This window comes from Chaetura pelagica, unplaced genomic scaffold (genome assembly GCF_000747805.2).
Source record: "Chaetura pelagica isolate M959 unplaced genomic scaffold, ChaPel_1.0 scaffold31, whole genome shotgun sequence".
Taxonomy (NCBI): Eukaryota; Metazoa; Chordata; class Aves; order Apodiformes; family Apodidae; genus Chaetura; species Chaetura pelagica.
Genome location: NW_009952481.1, coordinates 319436 through 340857, shown reverse-complemented (window position 1 = coordinate 340857; position 21422 = coordinate 319436). Strand labels below are relative to the sequence as shown.

General features: G+C 37.3%; 1 protein-coding gene across 1 annotated transcript in view; it reads right to left on the bottom strand.

Moving 5' to 3' along the window:
- TTC33 (tetratricopeptide repeat domain 33) overlaps positions 1 to 19716 on the bottom strand; it is a 36087-nt gene extending 16371 nt beyond the window's left edge. Inside the window, exons 1-2 of the mRNA XM_010008712.1 lie at positions 19492 to 19716; positions 80 to 161 (exon numbers count right to left, since the gene is read on the bottom strand). Coding sequence (XP_010007014.1) covers positions 80 to 161; positions 19492 to 19712 — 303 coding nt within the window. The 5' untranslated portion in view covers positions 19713 to 19716. The remainder of the gene's footprint in view (positions 1 to 79; positions 162 to 19491) is intronic.
- Between the last annotated feature and the right edge of the window lie 1706 nt (positions 19717 to 21422).

Sequence of the window (21422 nt, the reverse complement as noted above, 5' to 3'; positions counted from 1 at the left end):
GACGCTGCATAGTATCCATTCAAAAGCAAAATGTTTTCTATTTTCATTTCTAAACTGATTAAGAATTGCCATGCTTTACCTGTGATTTCATCTCGTAAAGAGTAGCATCCTCTGGAGTTAACTGAATTGCTTCATCCCACTTGTGAATAGCTTCTCGGTACCTGTAGTTGAAACAGCATCATAGTCTCACTATATTTAAAGATATTAGAGATTTCTATGTATATCTTGACATTGTCCTAAACCAAGTGCCATGGTATCCCATTAGTATGAAATATTTTTCTAACCACTTCCCCATACGACATGCTGATTTGTTTTCAGGACCTGGGCCATTTATTCTTCTGACCAAATGGATATAAAGAACTACTGTACAGCTGGCCTTAAGCAAACTTACAAGTCAATATAGCAAACCTATGGCAAAGCAATTACTTAAAACTAGAAATCTTTAACTAAATCCAGTTCCCTTTATTGTCAAAATCATCCTTAGTCAAGCATAAACATAATCTGAACTCAATATGCTACGGTTGTAATTGAAAATTTATTTTCAGTTTAAAATATGCTGAAATCACTCAACTTCAGGAAAACACACAGTAGCTTCATAATATGCTGCCCTTCCCTAGAAAACAGAAAAAACTTCAGGAGAGTTGAACAAAAACCAATAAAAAGTAGGTCGTTGTCTTCAACTAAGAGGTAAAACTTTGACAAATGCATAGTAGGGTTTGGAACCAAATTGAGGACCTTTAACACCATAGTAAGACATAGCTACAGGGGTGCAGTCTTCCAGCCCTAAAAGTGGTAACATTACTGAGACTGTGCTGTGCCACATTTCAAAATCCACCTTTTTTATAGAACTCGGTAGGAACTCCTGTACTTGTAATATTTTCACTGCAAAGGTATGAAAACAGTTTCTTGTGATAGAAACATACACTACAATTGTATACAATAGTATAGAGAAAACAAGTAATTTTGCATTTCATATGGAAATAGTTTTTATCTTCCCCTATTCCCCATTTTTCCTTTCCTTTTCTTTCCCCATTTTTCAGTCCTCTAGGTTGTATGACACCTCAAGGTTTTCCAGAGCAGTCACATGAAAAGTTTAGAAAGTCTAATCTGGAATAGAAGAGTAGATGAGAAAAACAATGCAGTGGAAGTCAAACTCTCATGAGGATTTGGGTATTGTTAATTTGTAAATGACATTGGTAAGTGTGTTTAGCAGTCAAATTAAACATCAAAGGATGTTTTCATAATTACCACGTTTGCCCAAAGCTTAGCCACCAGCTGTGCATTTCACATCTCAATTCAATCTCCATGGGCAGGTGTTCATACTAAAGGAAATCACATATTCTTCATATTTCAGCAGAAGCTTTAAGCTTAGATAGCAAGAACTACTTTTTCAGTACAAGACTATAATTTTGCTAAAGACTTAGCACAGATATAGGATAATAAAACCCACATAAATAAGGGAAGTCCTCAGCTCGGTTAGGCTGTGTACTGGCCATGCAGTAAGGCACAATATTGTGATTGTAGCAAAAAAAGTTTAGAAAAATACAATTTTGAAAACAGAGCAAATACAGTCATGACTTCCGCAACTAGAAGGAAAGCAACAACACTGACATTCTGGCAAGGGCAAGATGTAAGATAAAAATTGCATTTCAGGAGTCTTTATTTTTACTTCTAGAGAGGGACCTCACTGCTCAAAGTGTCAATCTGAATGGGATAAAAACTCACAGCGAGAACATGTGTCCTCTGAAGGGAGTGCCAAATATAAGCAAATATTCCACCAAATCTTGCTGGGTTTTGCTGCCAATTTGTCAACAATCTGCCAACAAAACAGACGGGCAAGGGAAAAGAGGCTGTCCATTCACAGAAATGTTTTGCTACCTGTGTTCCGTGTATGACCAGTAAGTGACTCAACTCTGCCTGGGAGCCTCAGAAAGCATGATCCAAAAGAACTGACAACAGAACGCTGGAATTTCTTCCCAAGACTTAGAACACAGCAGAAGGCTGGAGAAGGATGATTTGTCTGCAGGTACATGCTGAACCCCCTACTCAGAAAGACTGACTACGCTGTTTGCAGTGTGGAGATATTGACATGGCTGTGAAATACTGACCTTTTCAGTGCATGTATTTCCTTAAGAAGAAAGTCTGACAAAACATGACTAGTCTGTTCTTACAAATACTTGGCAAAAATCATGTTTCCATTGTTGTTCCAGGAAAAACTATTGACACTGTTCATATTAAGAGAAAATGAGCCACGTTGCTTGCTTGCTCCAGTAATGCAAATTAGGGAAAAATGTCTTTCCATAAAGATAGCCCATCAAAGAATTTCCTAGGTAATTATTTTCAAGGAAAAGATTATATACTGTATTAAATACCAAACCCCTTACTGAAGGGGTTCCAAGAAGTTGCCAGTGTTCCAGTAATTGTTACAAAACCCATACATCTTGACTGAAATGAGAAGTAAGCTAGTGTCACATAATAAATAAAAATCAGATCATTTTACTGTCAGCATCTTTTTAAAGATGAACTGTACAGGAACTTACTAGCATAAGGAGAGAGAACTAGTTTTGAAAAGGAAACTAATGTAAATATGGCATCTGCTTTGGGTTTAACACAAATTTAATGAGCATTCCATTTGCTATTCCCGTTTTTTTTCTTAGCAAGTAGATGTCACATACAGTTGAATGACTAGCAGGTAAGAAGTTTCCATGCAACACCTGAGCTGCAAAAACTGCTAACGTCATTGCTAGCAAAAGTGAAGTAGAAAATCTTAGCTTATTGCTGTTCCACTGATGTCTACCTGAATTTCTTCCCACCTGCCCGATATGTAGAGAGAGCACACATGTTCAGGACACATGCTATGGCAAAGCTGATACACGGTGACATGTACTTGAATCTTACGTCCATCCAGAAAAACAGATATGAAACCTAGCACTTCAATAATTAAAATAGCTTGTATCAAAAACAGTATTCCAGAAACAAGAACAAGACTCAAAAATCACAGATCCAGCCACAGAAGAAGCTACAATGTTCTTCAGAAACCTCTGATATTTATCAAAGTGGAGATTAATCCCAATCACCACTTGGTTGGGAGCCTACTGACTAGAAAGCAGCTTTGCAGTAAAAGACTGAAGCTTCCTGAGGGACAAGAAGTTGAACAAAAGCCAACAACATGCCCTTGAAGTAAAGAATCCAAACAGCATCCTGGCCTGCCTTAGCATCATCAGCAGACAGAGAGGTAATTTACCTCAGCTCTGATGCGACCACATCTGGAGTGCTGGGTCCAGTTCTGGGCTGGCCACTATACCAGACATTGACATACTGGAGTCAGTCCAGCAATGGGCAGCAAAGATGATTAAAGAGCCTGGAGCATCTGTCATATAAGGAGCAGCCCAGAGAGATGGGACTATGCAGTTTAGGGAAGGGAAGGCTCAAGGGGGATCTTATCAAAGTGTAAAAATACCCATTTTGGAAGTGGATAAAGAGGATGCAACTATTCTCAGTCATGCTCAGTGACAGGACAAGAAGCAACAGGCAGAAACTAAAGCACAGAAAATTCTGTTCAAACAAATCTCCACCAAGGGAAATATCCAAAACCTAATCAGACAATGTCCTCAGCAACTTGATTTAGCTGATCTTGCCTTGAGTAGGAGTTGGAATACAGAATCTCCTACATTCCCTAAGATTATATGATACTAAAACAACAGCAACCTCAGTGATACATGATTTAAGATGAAACATGATGAAACATCTCTTGCCTAAATTAAATTCTAAGCAAAATATAATCTTACAACAAATAGGTTCACTACTTTTTAAATATCTAGGATGATCATAAAAACTTATGTCGCAGTCAGGAAGTCACAGAATAATGATGGCCATATCTTTATTTTCTAGAATATCAAATCAATAGTTCCAGCAAAAGTAAAAACCTAACCTGTACATACATTGTAACTAAGCATCTGAACATGAATAATATAAAGTATTTTTAAGACTATCCTATTTTGAAGTATTGAATTATGATTTGAGTGTAGAGATATAGTATACTTAACCTTTTCTACACACAGTGATTTCAGTAAAACAGCACACCTTCCTATAAACAAATTATACAACTATAACCAGAACTAAAATTTTATTTTCTCTTATTGCAGTGGCATAAAACTGAATAAATTATTGAGAACTGTACACATCTGGGATAGCTTTAGTGTAGAAGATAAAATAAAAATTGGCACAATCCATTGAATAGAACATGAAATCCCAAAGCTCTCCTAAAGCACTAAAACTGCTCTCTTCAGACACGCTACTAACCATTCAACAGCTATACAGACTTGGCACATTTAACTACAGCTTGCTAAACTTTAGAAATAAGCATCTCATGCTTACACTTTACTTTTCAACACCACTTCCAGGAAAACAGGATCTCTTGAACTCTTAAACAAAAACATTGAAACAAATTTGTATCCCTGTAACAAATATTTAATAGGATTCTTCTGTGTAAAAAAAAAACAACAAACAAACAAAAAAAACAAACAACAAAACCCCAAACCAAACACATTCAAGTTACAGAAATCAGTTTTTTCAGTCATACATACGTGTATGTCTGTGTATAAATATATATAAATATATATATGCATGCTGGTCACATCCAGACAGTCGTGGGTCAATCACTCAATGTACAGATGGAAGATGGTGACAAGTGGTGTCCCCCAGGGATCTGTACTGGGACCACTGTTGTTTAATATCTCCATTAATGATATTGACAGGGGCACTGAGAACACCTTCAGCAAGTTTGCTGATGACACCAAGCTGGCAGTCAATATATGCCAGAGGGATGGGATGCCATCCAGAGGGACCTGGGCAAGCTGGAGAAGTGGGCCCAGGTGAACATCATGAGGTTCAACAAGACCCAGTGCAGGGTCCTGCACCTGGGCTGGGGCAACCAGAGATATCAATACAGGCTGGGGGAAGACAGGCTAGAGAGCAGCCCTGTGGAAAAAGACTTGGGGTTATTAGTGGATCAAAAGCTGGACATGAGCCACCAATGTGCAGTTGCAGCCCAGAAGACCAACAGCATCCTAGGCTGCATCAAAAGAAGTGTGGCCAGCACACAGAGAGGGTGATTCTGCCCCTCTACTCTGCCCTGGTGAGATCTCACCTGGAGTACTGTATCCAGCTCTGGAGCCCCCAACACAAGAAAGATGTGGACCTGTTGGAGCATGTCCAGAGGAAAGCAACGAAAATTACCAGAGGGCTGGAGCACCATTCTTATGAAGACAGGCTGAGAGAGTTGTGGTTGTTCAGCCTGGAGAAGACTCCAGGGGGACCTTATAGTGACATTCCAATAACTGAAAGGAGCCTAAAAGAAGGCTGGGGAAGAGCTGTTCCCAATGGCATGTAACAATAGGACAAGAGGTAATGGTTTCAAGCTAGAGAATGGTAGATATAGGTCAGACATCAGGAAAAAGTTCTTCACTGTAAGGGCAGTGGATCACTGGAACAGACTGCCTAAAGAGGTCGTGGGGGCCCCATCTATGAAGACATTCAAGGTCAGGTTTGATAGGGCTCAGATTAATCTGTCCTAGTGTGAGATGTACCTGCTTACTGTAGGAGGGTTGGACTAGATGACCTTTAGAGGTTCCTTCCAACCAAACACATTTTATGACTCTATTATTATACACACATGCACACATATATATGTAAAAGCATATATATATATATATATATGTGCTAAAAACCATCACTGCAGACCACACAGGATCTTGAGTCCTGTAGCTTTACTCCAATATGGTTTCTTGAACTCAAAGAGATTGAGACAGGGCAGGCTCAGAGTGACACTGACAATGTCTGAAGATACTGTAGCAATGAGATGGTATTAAATTCACACAAAATGAGACAGGTCTGCAGGAGAGAGGCAGATCACAGGAGTACCATGTCAGTCAGGCACAGGGATGAGGCAATGTGACTCCTGGTAATTCCTAGATACTTGAAGGGGAACTCCTACAATCAGATGTTACAGAAGAATAAGGAAAAACACTGTCAAAGCTAAGGAAAAGAAGAAGAAAACCAGATTTTAAAGAGAATATGGCTAATTGTCAAATACTCCTATCATAGAGGATGAACATGAATGCATAGTCTGTGGCCACCAGAAAAATCAGCAAGAACAATTTTCATCTACTATAGGGTCAAATTGAGTCTTTAGAGAGAGCTAGAGAAAAAGAACACTAATCAGTACTTATGCAGTTCACAAAAAAAAAGGAAAGAAATAAAAAGCAAAGGAGATGCTGACTACAGGAACAGACTTCTCTTTTTAAGCTGGGAGATTATGCAGAGCTGGACTGCAGGAGAAAAGATTCAAAGAACAGGTGAAGGAGTAAACAAAAAAAAATAAAGAAGAATGAACATAATATGGCTTAAACATACAGTAGAACAACCACTCTTCTGTCTAAAAAGGCAATGCTAAAATAAGTTGTTGATACAGAGGAAATAACAGTTCTAATCAGTCTAATACGATTTACAGTATATGTGACTAAGAACAGAAATTGTGAAGACCTTCTACACCTTTGAGAAATATTCTCATACAAGAGAACACTCAGCATGTCATACAACTTCTGTATTAATTTAAGACCTTAAAATGAATATTAATTATTTAGATGTAACTAAAAAACCCCACCATTTTCCATTACTTTCATCTTCAACACTAGTGTCAGAAAACAACTGGTAAAAAGAAAACACCTAAAGAACTCTGTATAGGGCGCAGAAGCTGCTTTGCAACCTTCTATGAACACGGGTGGTATTTTGTTAAATCCCAGTCTTGTAACATAACAAATTAAAATTTAAAAATAAAAATTGACTATAAAATAAAATTTTCATGGGAAAGACCTCTACAGGAAGCCAAAATAAAAAATTATATATAGGACCAGAACTGAGGTTTACACATGGAAATTCAAATCAAGAACAGGAATACAAGTTTTATCACTCCTGCACTTGTCATTTCATTATTTAAGCAATAAGAACAGCCGTAAGCTTACAAGCTTCAAAAGAGAAGTAACTGTATACTTTCAGTAAAATCAATTCACTATTTTAGTACCCTAATAAAAGCTGCAAATTAATATAAATCAAGTATCAGATACTGCAATAGTTATATCCACAGAAAAGTAATGTACTTTTATTGCTGAAATGAAGTTTTAAATAAGACCTTTAGTTCTTCAAAACAGCTTCAAGTTCCTCTGAAAAAAAGCAGGAAGAAAAATGTAGAAGAAAAGTTGTCTGAGGTCATGTTCTGGTCCTGAGAATTATTTATTCAGATAGCCTTTAGAAACATAGTAGTAGAGCTAGAATGATGAGTACCATCTGCTTTACTCTAACTTTAGCATGCATTTAATCTTTTTAACCTTTAATTATGTATCCACAAATAATTGACAGCTCTGTCTCTTTTACCTCCTGTCATGATCCTACTGGTTCTCAGAAATCATTCACAGAAACTAGGGCAAGAAGTCAAAAGCTGTCAACAGCAACAAGAAAAAAGTATCAAAAAATATCAAATTCTGGGATTTCAGTATCAGTATTTGTCCTTCTCAAAATGACAGTGCAAAAATATGATGCTCAAGGATAGGGTATTAACAGGGCAAAGTATTTTGGAGGAGATGATAAAGCAATAGTCTGTTCACACTCTACTCTGAGCGGTTCCATTTCATCTGGTTGACATGTTCTTGGTATTTGTACTAAATAATGTAATTCCCCTTCATTTTCTTTCCCTCTATTACTTCTGGCCTCTTTACAATATTTGATAATGTTGACATCGCAGAGTAATAATGACAGGAGTTATATATTAAAAACAGAGAGGAGATAAAGACAGAGGAAATACGTAACTCTCTACAGCATTTTGCAACTTAGAGGGCAATTTAAACTTATTTTTATGAAAATACCATAAAATTTTACGCAGGCACGTACCATATAAACCTCCCCACATAGCTGAAACTTTTCAAAAGCATTCATGTAAAGCAACCATAAACTACCAGTGCAAATACTGGTCAGCAAAAATCATCAAGTGTCCTGAAATAAGTGATGTATAGATATGAAATAAAGAGTACAATCTACCTTCGAGGAGATAATACATATATATACAGATTGCATAGAGACTGGACGTCACCATTCAGAACTGGAAGAATGTTATCAGAGACCTCAAATCCCAAGATGATTAAGACACAAATTGTACATATGAAATGGCAAGAAGAGTGGGAACTCTCACTATCAGCACTGCAGAGGCAAGGACTGGCGAGCCTCAGTGTGACTAGGCAAAAAATGTTCTGTAAAGGAACAGATGAGACAAGTTTATGCTTCAGTTTCCATGATGGACATAACTAGTCAGTTAAAATGCTGTTATGTTTCCACTGATAACAACCTTACAAGAAGCAATAGATTCAGATGGTGACTTTTGTTGGCAGTGTGATTTTGCATACACATAATATTGTCTATCAAAAAAGAGTAACAGCAAAAACTGTCTGGCTAGCTCTTTGATTTTTTTTCCCCACAATACAACATGAGATGCAAAAAAACCCCAAAACATTAAAGATTCAACAGAATATTAATATTTCAGATGTTTTTATCTACATTAATTACTGGTGAGGAATAGTTAAGCCATTTAGTCAACAGTATCCTATGCTTCTGAATCCTAACTTCCAAAATTAATTCTTCTACTACTTCTTATTTTATTATGTAAATCCTATGCTCTACCCATCAGGGAAAATTTACAAAGAATATCATGAGTTCTGCAAGGACCTCCTTTCCATTAAAGTACCCATAAATTTGCAACACACTTTCAGAAAAGCAAACAGGACAATATACACTAGTTTGTTGCAATAATGCACACAGCTGTAACACATCTGTGAAATGGAAGATCCTTCTTCTGGACAAAAAAAAATAAAGAAGGAAGTAATCAAAGCTTGATAGCTTCACTGTTGGATCTGGTCTTTCCTGTTTTGCTCAATACTTAAAATGTCTCTCTCTCAATCTCAATTCATTATCAGAACATGATGACCAAAACTTGTGCATCCTCATGAACAGTTAAACAATATTAAAAAACTATAAAATATCCAGAAAGAAAAAAAGCCAGGCTAAGGATTTCCCTCATACTTACGCAATGTTCCATGTAACAATTGTTTATAACAGTAATTTACATAAGACTTCCTGAAGTTTTATGACAGCAATTTATTCTGTACAATAATTAGGACATTTTAATACCTATTATTCTATTTTTAGTATTTATTTCTTTTATTCTGTGTATCAACACTTTTTTTCCAGTATTGCTTGGAATTCCTTTCTCACTTTGAATCTCACAAAAGAAATCAGCTACTAAAATAATTTCTGAAACCTCATTCATTCAGTTCCACCCTCAACAGAAGTATTGGAATTCTGCTACATTTTTGAAGGCAAAGACAAATGTTTTAATATAGAGTTATTATAAGTGAGTTTTCAAAAGTTGTTCTGCACTCTCCTTATCTCACTTTACTTTCTTGCTCTTGCTTTCCCCCAGTAAACAAGCTCCTGCTTCTTAAATCAAGTCAGAAGCCTAATCTAGGCTATGACCCCCTCAGACACTAATTTGTTCTAAAACATCAAGCAGTTCCTAATTGCAAAATCTCCATTTGGGTACACGAACATGAAGAACAGAGCTTTACTTTGGCAGCAATGACACCACTATATTTTAATTACTTCACATGACAGCTAAACTTTAACTTCTCAATTACAAGTTTGGATGTTGGAGAAGTTCTGTCCTTACTTTATAAAACAAGACAAATGTCCTGATAGTCATGAAACTGAATGTGTTGTAAACAAATAGCACCTTCAGCAAATAGCTTCCTACCACCTCCATAGTAAGAGCTTTACAAAGAGATTTTTCAACTTGGCAGTGAGAGGAAGATGGTCTAGCAAAAGCTTACTAAACCAATGTGGTTTTTTTATATATTGGATTTTTTTTATTTAATTCTCAACATATGATCCTATCCTCTAGAATGTTTTACACAAACCTTTTCTATACTAAGCCCCTATTTACATCCTTTCTGAAGTCGCAATAAATATAAATCAAATTCAGAACAGAAATGCTCTTTGAAGACTGAAAGTTGAAATACTTCACTAAACTACAGTTATATTTTAGAACACACAATACTTCAAATATTATCTCCAGGAAAACAAGACATGAGTGAGCAAGACCCGGGAAAGCTAACCTTGTGACAAACAAAACAGTTTGACTGGCAGACTATGTTAAAGGCAATGAGAAACATCTATGGCAACATCCAAATCCAACTGAGGGTGAATTTATCATTTTCACAAGAGCCAATTGCCTTGAAAAGGAAAGCTTGTATTAAAGCTTCCAGACAAATACAACTTCCTACAGAGAAGCCTAGGCTACTGAACTCCCTCCACTAAGTTTATGCTGTTTAACAGGTGTCTTCCATTTCTAACAGTAAAGCAGGATTGTGGAGCCAGCTGAATTCAATCCATTATTTGTCATCAGCATCTCTCGTCCAAAGAACTTAGTTTAAAAAATAATAATTCTCAAGTTGTAACTGTCATTTCTTAATTTTTGCAGAAGACAAAAAGCTTAAGCCAGAGTCTACATCAGATTTCTATTACAACCTGACAGGTCAAAGACAAAACAAAGTTTAACGATTTGTCATTTAGTTGCTAGAGACAGTGAAACTCCAGAGACTGGTATGAAAACATGACCAGTACACAGTACTGGCAGCCTCTAAAAATTATCAGTTTGAACTGGCTTCAAAATAGCAAAATTCAGTTCTGTGTGGCTCCCCCTGAAGTAAAACAAAACCAAAACACAAAACAAAACCAATCCAAAACAAAAAAAGCACTATTGCAAAGGGTAGAAATGAGGAGGAGAGCTGGGTCACACTACCTGACAGAAATCAGCTTAACCAGTGATGGAACTGCAACCCTTGACTACACACCTAATTTGTAAACAACCAAAGCTAGGTTGCAGGTACACCAGCCCCTACTTTCAATTAACTCAACACTGATAAAATTTAACTAATTAGTCTACTTTGTTGACAGTTGTTAACTCCCATGTAAATAAACGATCAGGACAAAAAGCAATAGAAGTCATCAAGATCCCCAAAAAATTATTTTTTTAATAATTTTATAACTATACGTTAGTGTACGAGACCTTTGCAAGTATTTTTCTTGTGGTAGTATACTACATTGTGAAATCAGCTCTTACGAGCAGTCCTATAATGTCAAATATTTCCTGGAAGAAAAATGAGAATGTACTGTTCTTGATTTTCCCCACCCAGTATTTGAACTAACCCTTGAAAAGACCTGACGGAACAAGACACTGTTCCTATGGAGTTTTTATTCTGAACACTTACTGCCAACCATCCTTTCCATGTTAAGGATATCTACATTTAGGGATACCTTAGTAAAAGGCCGTAAGACAAGGATGACACCAGTTAAAGAATTAGAAAGCAAGTTGGCATAGTAATGAATCCAAGACACTTGTAACAAAACATATTGCCATATCCTACTACTTTAAAGAACTCCTGAAACGAATGCTGATGGGCAATTGTGATCGCTTAAATTCAGTACAATTTAATTTTAGAAGATATGGTCAACAGCTACACATCATGTGCAGTGAGGATCATGCAAGAGATACTGAATTACTGTTTCAAAATTAATTTCCATAAAGACAGTTAAAACTAAAGAGCTGGAGGGGAATATTATGTTAGCAACAATCCCTAGGCTTTGTTTAAGAGCAACTGGAAAATGTACTAAATTAGGAGATTGATTTATTTTTCCTCTGCAGCTTCCCCTATGAAGAGAAATAACATGAAAACATAATTTCTAAATACATGGGTTTTATTAATCAAGTAAAGGTAACTAGGTGTATTTAACTTAGATCACAAAACTGTAACTTTGAAAAAAATTAAATACAATCCTCTTTTACTATATGCACATTCCAATACATAATGCCATTAATACAGGGAATCCTAGATATTGTGACAGCAGTACTACAGCAGAGCAACTCTTGCCAGTTTTTGTCATGAAAAGTACATGGAAAAGGCCCCAAGTGGTATTTCTGAACAAGAACTGCTTAGATTACTAATATAAACTTCTAGATTTTCTTACATTTCTTACTTTCATTTTTTTTTATACTTAAGTTTTAAAGCACAGGTACGATGAGTGATAAAATAACAAGTAACAAAAATAATAACATAATACTAATATTTTCATATTATTTATTCACAGTCTGTTATGATACATAATTCCTTATAGGTCCATAAGAAGTACTACAGAGTTAAGTCTGGGATTAGATGCAAATATTCTATTTGGCCATTAAAAAAGTGGTCTGGAAGAGGAGCTAGGAATTAAACAAGAGAAGCAGCTAGCAGTGTAAAAATTCAGAAACCAACAATCCCTGCCATACTGATTACTAAGAAGAAAATCCTTTTTTTTTTAAAATAAAATATAAAAATCAGACGTGAGTATTCATTGTTTTTCAGTAACTTTACATGCATTAGAAAGAAGAAAGTAATTGTCAGGCATGACTCTTCTATAGAGAGATATTAATATAAAAATATATACTGATTAAACTTTTACCAAAAAAAATAGTGTCTCTTCAACTCCAGTAACATACTCTACGTATCTAAGTAGATGGGATTTTTAAGTAGGCAGGCACATTTTCAGAGTTCATTTAAAACAAACACTACACAGCACACACCCAGTGAATACAACAGCTTCTCACTTCCATATTCTGCAAATTATATTTCATGCACAGAATGAACAGACTCCTAAACTTAAATCCAAAGACAGGTAATGCACAAATTATCCTTCATCTCCAAACAGGTATTATCAGTTATGCCCGATCCCTCCCACACATGCTGAGGTAACTCACCTCATGCCTGGACTCAAAGCCCTCAGTCAGCCTGTCTCCTGGCAGGTGGTTCCTGCGCTACCAAGACTCCCAGTGCCAGGGACCACTCCTGGGCAGTAGCAGCTGAGCAGCTACACTCCCAGTCTCACGGAGTGGTCCTTGCCATGGCTGTGGACAACCAGCACTCCTCCAGTTTGTCTACAGCCACTCTGTTCAGGAAGGCAAAAGCACCACAAAGCAGTCCTGGTACATGCATAATGTATGTACAGGGTTAACCTCCAAATGGCAATTTCAGTTCTTACGTGAGCTGAATTATCTAGACACCTCTTCCTCCTTACATTGTGAAGAGACAGATTTGTGTGTTGGCTGACCCCACTGAGTGCTTCAAGTTAAGACAGGGTAATATATAGGCATAAATTAAATTATATTTTCTACTTAAGGAAAAAAAAATACATGTGTTTCTACAGTTGTTCCATGAATACACTCTGTTTCTATCTACAAATAGATACCTACATAAATATGAATAATTAAAACAAATACTATAATGTCACAACTGAATATCCTCAACTAACAATAATTCTAACAAAAAAATACATTAATAATTATTCAAGCTCTTAAATAATCTACAATTTTTCTTGCAAACACTCTCAAAAGTAAATGCAATAAATTGGTAAGAATTTCAAAACTGAACTCCAGTTTTGCCAAATAATAAGCAGTTGTTGGAAAACAGTATTTGCCAGAACAAAAGGTACACAGTTAAATTTAAGATCAATTGCAATTTTAACACAAGGAACTGTTTAAAACAAACATTCTGCAAAGAACTTCCTCCTCGATGAGGGAAGAAAACTAGATGCATCACCAGGAAGCAACAACTCTGTCAGTTAGTGAGAAAAAACAATAAAGCTAGCAATAACAATTAACTTAAAGACAAAAATCAGCATATTACTTCACACGGCAGTTTATGGGAGGATGTTAAACACTGCAAAACACTTACACTTTTTTTTTTTTTTTTTTTTTAATTCTGTAGAAAGGTTATGAGGCCGGCAAAACAAACAATATGTTCTGACTAATAAGAGAGAAGCTGCAACATGTGCCTTTCCCAAAATTGGAGGTAAGAAGTCCATACTTGTTCAGTCTCTCTTCTGCTTCAGTTCAGGTGTTCTGCACTCAAGAGTTACAGCTTACACACCCTTAGTCTCATTTTGTGAGCTTATCATGTGAAAGGCATTCTCAGGGAAGCTAACAGCAAGGAAGTTTTATGTATACACACACAAAAGACAGTAAAGCTAAGCACTGAAAACATTTAAAAGTGGTCAGGTGTTCTGACTAGAAGTCATGACTATTTTAAAATCAAGCCCCTATTTATACTATACAATTTTACTTAAGAGTGATAACCCTACCTACTTCCTCTGCATTTTATTCATGACTGACCTTAGAAAACACTCAAACTAATCAAAGACAGAAACTACCAAGATTGAAAATTTTCACTTTATTTGGAGAACACTGGCATTGGTCACTCACTGAAAGGAGGTAAGCACTATATGGAATAGCTAATTATACTGGGCATGCAAATTGCTCCCGAGACCAATACCAAACAGCTACTTTTCAGCCCACATGAAATAATAGGAGTGAGCACTTAACATATTCTCCTACTTTCATCATAAGCTAAATTTCTAAGTGCCCAGATTATGTACTGTTTTAATTTTCTAACTTTCAAAAATACATCTTTTTCTAAAATTAAGTCAGTCAGCAGATAGAGATGGGAACAAGGCAGAGCAAAGACTGCCCATATTTTTGCATCTTCCTCTGTAAACAAAGTATTCCAAAGATTTATGGACTAGTGAAACAAAATGAAAAATACATTCAAGAAACAGAGAGAAGTTTCCCATCCACCAAAAAATGTTCCACAGTAACATCCTATACAGCTTAATTCAAGTCTGGAGAACTTATACTCTGTATTCTAAATGCATCTTTAGTTTTCATGGGATATAATTACAGAATGGCAAAGACTGGAATGGACCTCAGGAGATTATATAGCCCAATCACTGTGCTCAAAGTCAGGACTGCTAAAGCAGGTTGCTAAGGCTATTGTGCACTCAGGTTCTGAGGATCAACATGGACGGAAATTCCACACGCTGTCCTCTGATCAATGTCATCTGTCAGGTTGGCCAAGCATGATACCTCCTGTGGTAATCAATGCCAGCTACTCCAAATAACCTTCTTGTGCTTCCTGTGTTTAAAAATGGTTTCAATAATTCTTTGCTCCATCACCTTCCCAGAGACAGATTTTAGGTTGATGGGCCTCTAAGTGCCTGAATACTCCTTCTTACCCTTAATGAAGATAAGAAGTGACTTGGCTTTCTAGCAGCCCTCAGAAACCATCCCCAGATCTCACGATCTTTCAAATGCTATTGAACAGTTTTTGCAATGATATCAACCAGTTCCCTCAGTACTCATGGATGCACCCCATCAGGTTCCCTTAACTTCTCTATGTCAGGTTTGTCCAAACATTTCAGTCTACTACTCTTCTACCAAAGGTAAGTCTTCCTTGCTCCAGACTTTCCCTCTGGTCTCAGGCCTGGGCTCCTGAAGGCAAGCCTCATCACTAAAGACTGAGGCAAAGATGACATTGAGTACCTCAGCCTGTTCTGTATCCTTTGTCACCAGATTCTATGCCCCTTTCAGCAGAGGACCCACATTTTTTCCATTCTTCTTGTTGCTGCCAATGCATTTGTAGAAGCTCTTCTTTTTGCCCTTCACATCCCTCACCAAATTCAACTCCAGGTGGGCTCTGGCTTTCCTAATCCCATCCCTGCATACTCAGACAGCACTCCTATGGTTTTCCTGAGTCACATGACTCTGCTCCCACCTCTAGCACATTTCCATCTTATGTTTAGATTTTGTCAGGAGCTCCTGGTACACCCATGCAGGACTCCTATCACCTTTTCTTTATTTCCTCCACATCAGGATGAACCACTCATGAGCTTGGAGGAGATAATTTGAAAAACATGCAACCTCCTAAGCTCTGCATCTCTCTAACACACGCCATTCTCCTAGGCTACTCCATTAAGTAACTCCACCTACTGAACAGATGAAATGTTTCTGCCAAAGATACATGTTGAAACTTCTGGAAAACCTCTTAATACTATATTATGTAAGTAACATCACTTTTATTGACTGAAAATTGAAACACTATTTTGACACAATGATTTTTGCCATTTGCTATTTTAGTTGCATCAAAATGAACAAGCAAGATAATATGAAAGCAATGCTATTATTTTAGCACTGTCCTAACTCATTAGTAATCATGCCTCTCACAATCCAAACTTGAAAGACACAAGTAAATTGAAGAAATACAAATGTAAGAACATGACAAAAGGCCTTTTCAGTTTTATTTACACAGGTATTACTCCTCTGCTTCATCTGTTAAATACATTATTTTTTTTATAACTTACCACTACATTAAACACAATTTTTTATTTAAAGAAATGTGCCTCTCATCACCTGACACTAACATTTTGCAGTGTCTGGTGAGAAAGACAAACTCAATTACAGCTTATAAAGCTAACAAATCAAACTGCACATGTTGAAGTTATGATGGCATATTAGCATCCAGGGGGAAAAAAAAGTCTCAACTGCTAAAATGTGGAATAAGTAGCATTTCACAGAAGTTCACTTTAAAAAAAAAAAAAATAATAAAAAAAATAATAAAAAATTATTTCCTCTACAAATATTTCTTTTAAATTGACCTCTTATTTGGACTGCTCATAGCACTTTGACATGTCCTTACTTAATTTGCTGCTGCAAAAGCTAAAGGAAGGAAAGAGTAAAATTTTATTAACCAGTAAAATTTGCACCTCAATTGACATCAACTATTTATTTTAATATAGATGAGTCTCTATAAACTCAGCCAAAACATAAGAGTGTTCCAGTTGAAAACATGATCTCCACAAGCCAGGACCAGCCTTAGGGATAGAGATTTTTTTCAGTGCAATATGGAATAGTAAATAAACACATTAGAAGCAAGGACAGGATTAACTTTTATTTAGCGAAATTAAACAACTAAATGGAAATCACCAAGAATTAACTCCAGCAGTGTTCTTGCAAAAGAGAAGTATTTCGACGAGCATTTTTGCACACTTCAGCGTACATTGAGTAGAGCTCTATCTCCACCTACTGGGCCAGCTATAAAAACGCTTGTCGTTTGAAAACGGCCCGGGAGCACCGCAAAGCTACCTGTACGAATATGCAGCTCAATTATGTCGAAGATACTAGTCTGACAGAAGTTTTTCTTCTCCTTCCTATCACCTCTATACATGCCACATGTTTAAGGACATTATACTTCATTGTTTAATCTCACCTAAACCCGTTCTTAAGCTTGTGTCCCAAGCCAAAGACTACCAACCTACCTGTCAGAATACACAGTAACTGCACCCTTCTGCGTTCACAATATCGAGGCTGAGCACGTAAACTTTTATGCCTTTGGATTGTACTGGATTTAAAACAGTGCAGGACTATCAGCACAGACATAACACGGATGATAGGTTTTTTGGTTGCTTTGGTTGCTTTCTTGAGGGTGTGTTCCTATTCTGACCTATGTGGCCACAACCACACTGATGCCAGCATTTCAAGCTTCACACAAGAAAACTCAGTTTCTCCTCCGGACTATTCTCTATTCTTTCCACCAACAGCCAACATTCTGCTTCCTGAAAGACTGTGTGTACGTTTGTACATGTTTGTTTAATTGCTCCTTCCCACACATCAAAGGAGCACACAAACTTGCCCATTATCTAACTTTTCCCTCTGTTCTGTCAGAGAGATGACTCACTCATGAGTCATCTTTGTAACAGTCAAACTTCTAGATCATCATTTACTAAACCATTTCTTCACCAATAACAGAAGCACGTGGGAAAATCGATCTAATTCAACACTTGTTTCTGGTAGTGTCCCCATCTTCCTATCATACAAAAAAAATCCAATCAGAAACTGTTCTCTTCAGTACCATTTTTTTTTCTGTGTTTGTGCCTTAGTCTCAGTTTAACAGGTTCATGCGCACCTTACAGAAGGTACAAGTACTCCTCAAGCAGCTCCCACAAAAAAAACCCGAACACCCATACAGAGCTTCCGTCATCAAAGCAATTCACCCATGCCACTCCCGAGTCTGCCACTGCGCACAGAAAGCAGGCTGTACAAATTCTAATCCCCAAGAAGACCATTATTCCTTTCCCACATAAATCACCGAGACTCACTTTAAAAGCACAAGTCAGTCAGATCTCACTCATCCACAGAAAAGGCTTACTACATACACAGAGACTACCAAAACTATGGTGGAGGTATAACACCATCACTGCCTTCCCTTACCAGAAAAATAAGTTAGTGAACTAACTAAACAAAGGTGGTAATCACTACTCTGACTAATTAGTAGTCGATCTGCTTATAGAATTCATATTTCATCATACTGATTTTGCATACTGAGAATACTACTTTCCATTCTTTCCTTTATTCAGCCTCTTGCTTATTCCTAAGCCCTTTCAGGATGCTCTTCTCTCCACTCCACAAGTAACACCAACTAAGATACTACCTTAGTTACCCTGCAGTGCTCAGTCTTTGCTTTTCTTCATTTCAAGATTCCATCCTTTTACCCTGAATGCTACACAATCCAATTCAGACTTTTCTTTAACTGTTTTATGTTTTGGTATTTCAGGAAACAATCTGCACTAAGTATGTCATTATTTAGGCGAGTCTGGTTATGCTGTACAAATGCATATACAATAAATAGAGCCTAGACGTAAAATACAATTACAGCAACTACTTCCCACCAGAGAGAATAAACATTCCTTCCAATCTGCTTCCTCAAGTCACCTGCAATGGTATGTCAATAATTCCACTTGCTAAAAGTAATAAAAGCCTCCCACTGAGAGTTTAGCCTCTAATCTCTGTAAAATGCTTAAGAGGAAAGATCTGTCTTAACGTTTTGCACCCTGACAGCACTATACAAACATAATTGCCCAAAATACACAGATTGTGTTAGAGTAACTGATGGAAACTACAATTCCAAGTCAGAACTTCTGTTAAGCCTCAGATGTAACAGTGTTAACACAAACGAGTGGGATAAACCTCCCAAAAGCCACATTTCTTGTAACTTGTTTCTCACATTTGTTATAAGCCATTCCGCGCTTCTCAGTAGCTTTTACAAGCACTTCTTATGAGATACATTTTGCACTGAATTCACAAAAAAAGAGTTTATGTTTACACTCGGGGATAGGTTAAGCTTTCATTTTGTTTTCTAACTGAGAGATGAAGGGAAACTCAATTTCTAAGACCAACCTAAGATACTGAAAGTACCAAAAAATTATCTGCTGCTCAAAACAAACATGCAGCAGTCTGTATCTCCCTGCCCGAAAGCATATATACAACAGATTATTTGCTGCTGTTCAAAAGATTTATTGCACTTTACGTAATACACAAAAACAAAGAAAGAAGAACACCAAAATCCACAGAGAAAACATTTACAACATAAAAAGTAAAATACAAGGCAGGCGAAGGTGTAACAGAAGACAGAAATAAAAAGCTATCCCTGTTTAATATATATTTAAGTACAGTAAAAATGTTAGTACCTCCTATTTTCAGCCAAACTTGCACCTTCATCCTTCAGCTCCTTACTTTTCTTTACACAGTCTTCTAAGAGAACCTCCTTCTTTCTCTTACTTGCATGCACCCAGTTGGCGTCATCATCATCAGCCAGATCCTTGTCATCCGCAGCTTCCGCTTCAAATTGCTGAGAAGTAGCTTTTGAAACTTTCTCACCAATCTTCCTCTTCCACCCAAAAGAAGCCATTTGGAGAACTAGAGAAAAACATATTTTCAGTAGTCGGGTAGCTTAGCTTTTTAGTACAGAATCATAGAATTTTGGCTGAAAAAAACAAACCCTCAACGGGTAACCTAGCACACTGCCAAGTCCACCACTAAACCATGTACCAAAGCACAACATCTACACATCTTCTAAATACCTACAGGGATGGTGACTCCCAACATCTCCCTGGTCAGCCTCTTTCAATGCCTGACAACCCTTCCAGTGAAGATTTTTTTTCTCCCCAATCTAAACCTATTGTGTTAGAGTAACTGATGGAAACTACAATTCCAAGTCAGAACTTCTGTTAAGCCTCAGATGTAACAGTGTTAACACAAACGAGTGGGATAAACCTCCCAAAAGCCACATTTCTTGTAACTTGTTTCTCACATTTGTTATAAGCCATTCCGCGCTTCTCAGTAGCTTTTACAAGCACTTCTTATGAGATACATTTTGCACTGAATTCACAAAAAAAGAGTTTATGTTTACACTCGGGGATAGGTTAAGCTTTCATTTTGTTTTCTAACTGAGAGATGAAGGGAAACTCAATTTCTAAGACCAACCTAAGATACTGAAAGTACCAAAAAATTATCTGCTGCTCAAAACAAACATGCAGCAGTCTGTATCTCCCTGCCCGAAAGCATATATACAACAGATTATTTGCTGCTGTTCAAAAGATTTATTGCACTTTACGTAATACACAAAAACAAAGAAAGAAGAACACCAAAATCCACAGAGAAAACATTTACAACATAAAAAGTAAAATACAAGGCAGGCGAAGGTGTAACAGAAGACAGAAATAAAAAGCTATCCCTGTTTAATATATATTTAAGTACAGTAAAAATGTTAGTACCTCCTATTTTCAGCCAAACTTGCACCTTCATCCTTCAGCTCCTTACTTTTCTTTACACAGTCTTCTAAGAGAACCTCCTTCTTTCTCTTACTTGCATGCACCCAGTTGGCGTCATCATCATCAGCCAGATCCTTGTCATCCGCAGCTTCCGCTTCAAATTGCTGAGAAGTAGCTTTTGAAACTTTCTCACCAATCTTCCTCTTCCACCCAAAAGAAGCCATTTGGAGAACTAGAGAAAAACATATTTTCAGTAGTCGGGTAGCTTAGCTTTTTAGTACAGAATCATAGAATTTTGGCTGAAAAAAACAAACCCTCAACGGGTAACCTAGCACACTGCCAAGTCCACCACTAAACCATGTACCAAAGCACAACATCTACACATCTTCTAAATACCTACAGGGATGGTGACTCCCAACATCTCCCTGGTCAGCCTCTTTCAATGCCTGACAACCCTTCCAGTGAAGATTTTTTTTCTCCCCAATCTAAACCTCCCTTGGTGCAACTTGAGGCCATTTCCTCTTTTACTATTGCTTAGTACTTGGAAGATCAGTCACAGGTTATGGATAGGATTTTCTCTTGCCTGTTACTACCGTTTTTCAAGGCTGACTCAAACCTAGCTTTGTGGAAGGAAGGAAGGAAGGAACACACCCCGGTTCTAACCCAGGAATGTGTACCAGACTGCCGCTCCTCTGCACAGCAACAGCTGCCCATTCAGAGCCGTCAGGCAGGCAATGAGAACTCTGAGTCCGGCTGGAAGATGCTCTCCAGCACGGGGAAGACATAAAACCCAGAGTTCTGACACATCGGAACGCCTCACGATACTGAAGGCAACACACCGGAGACCA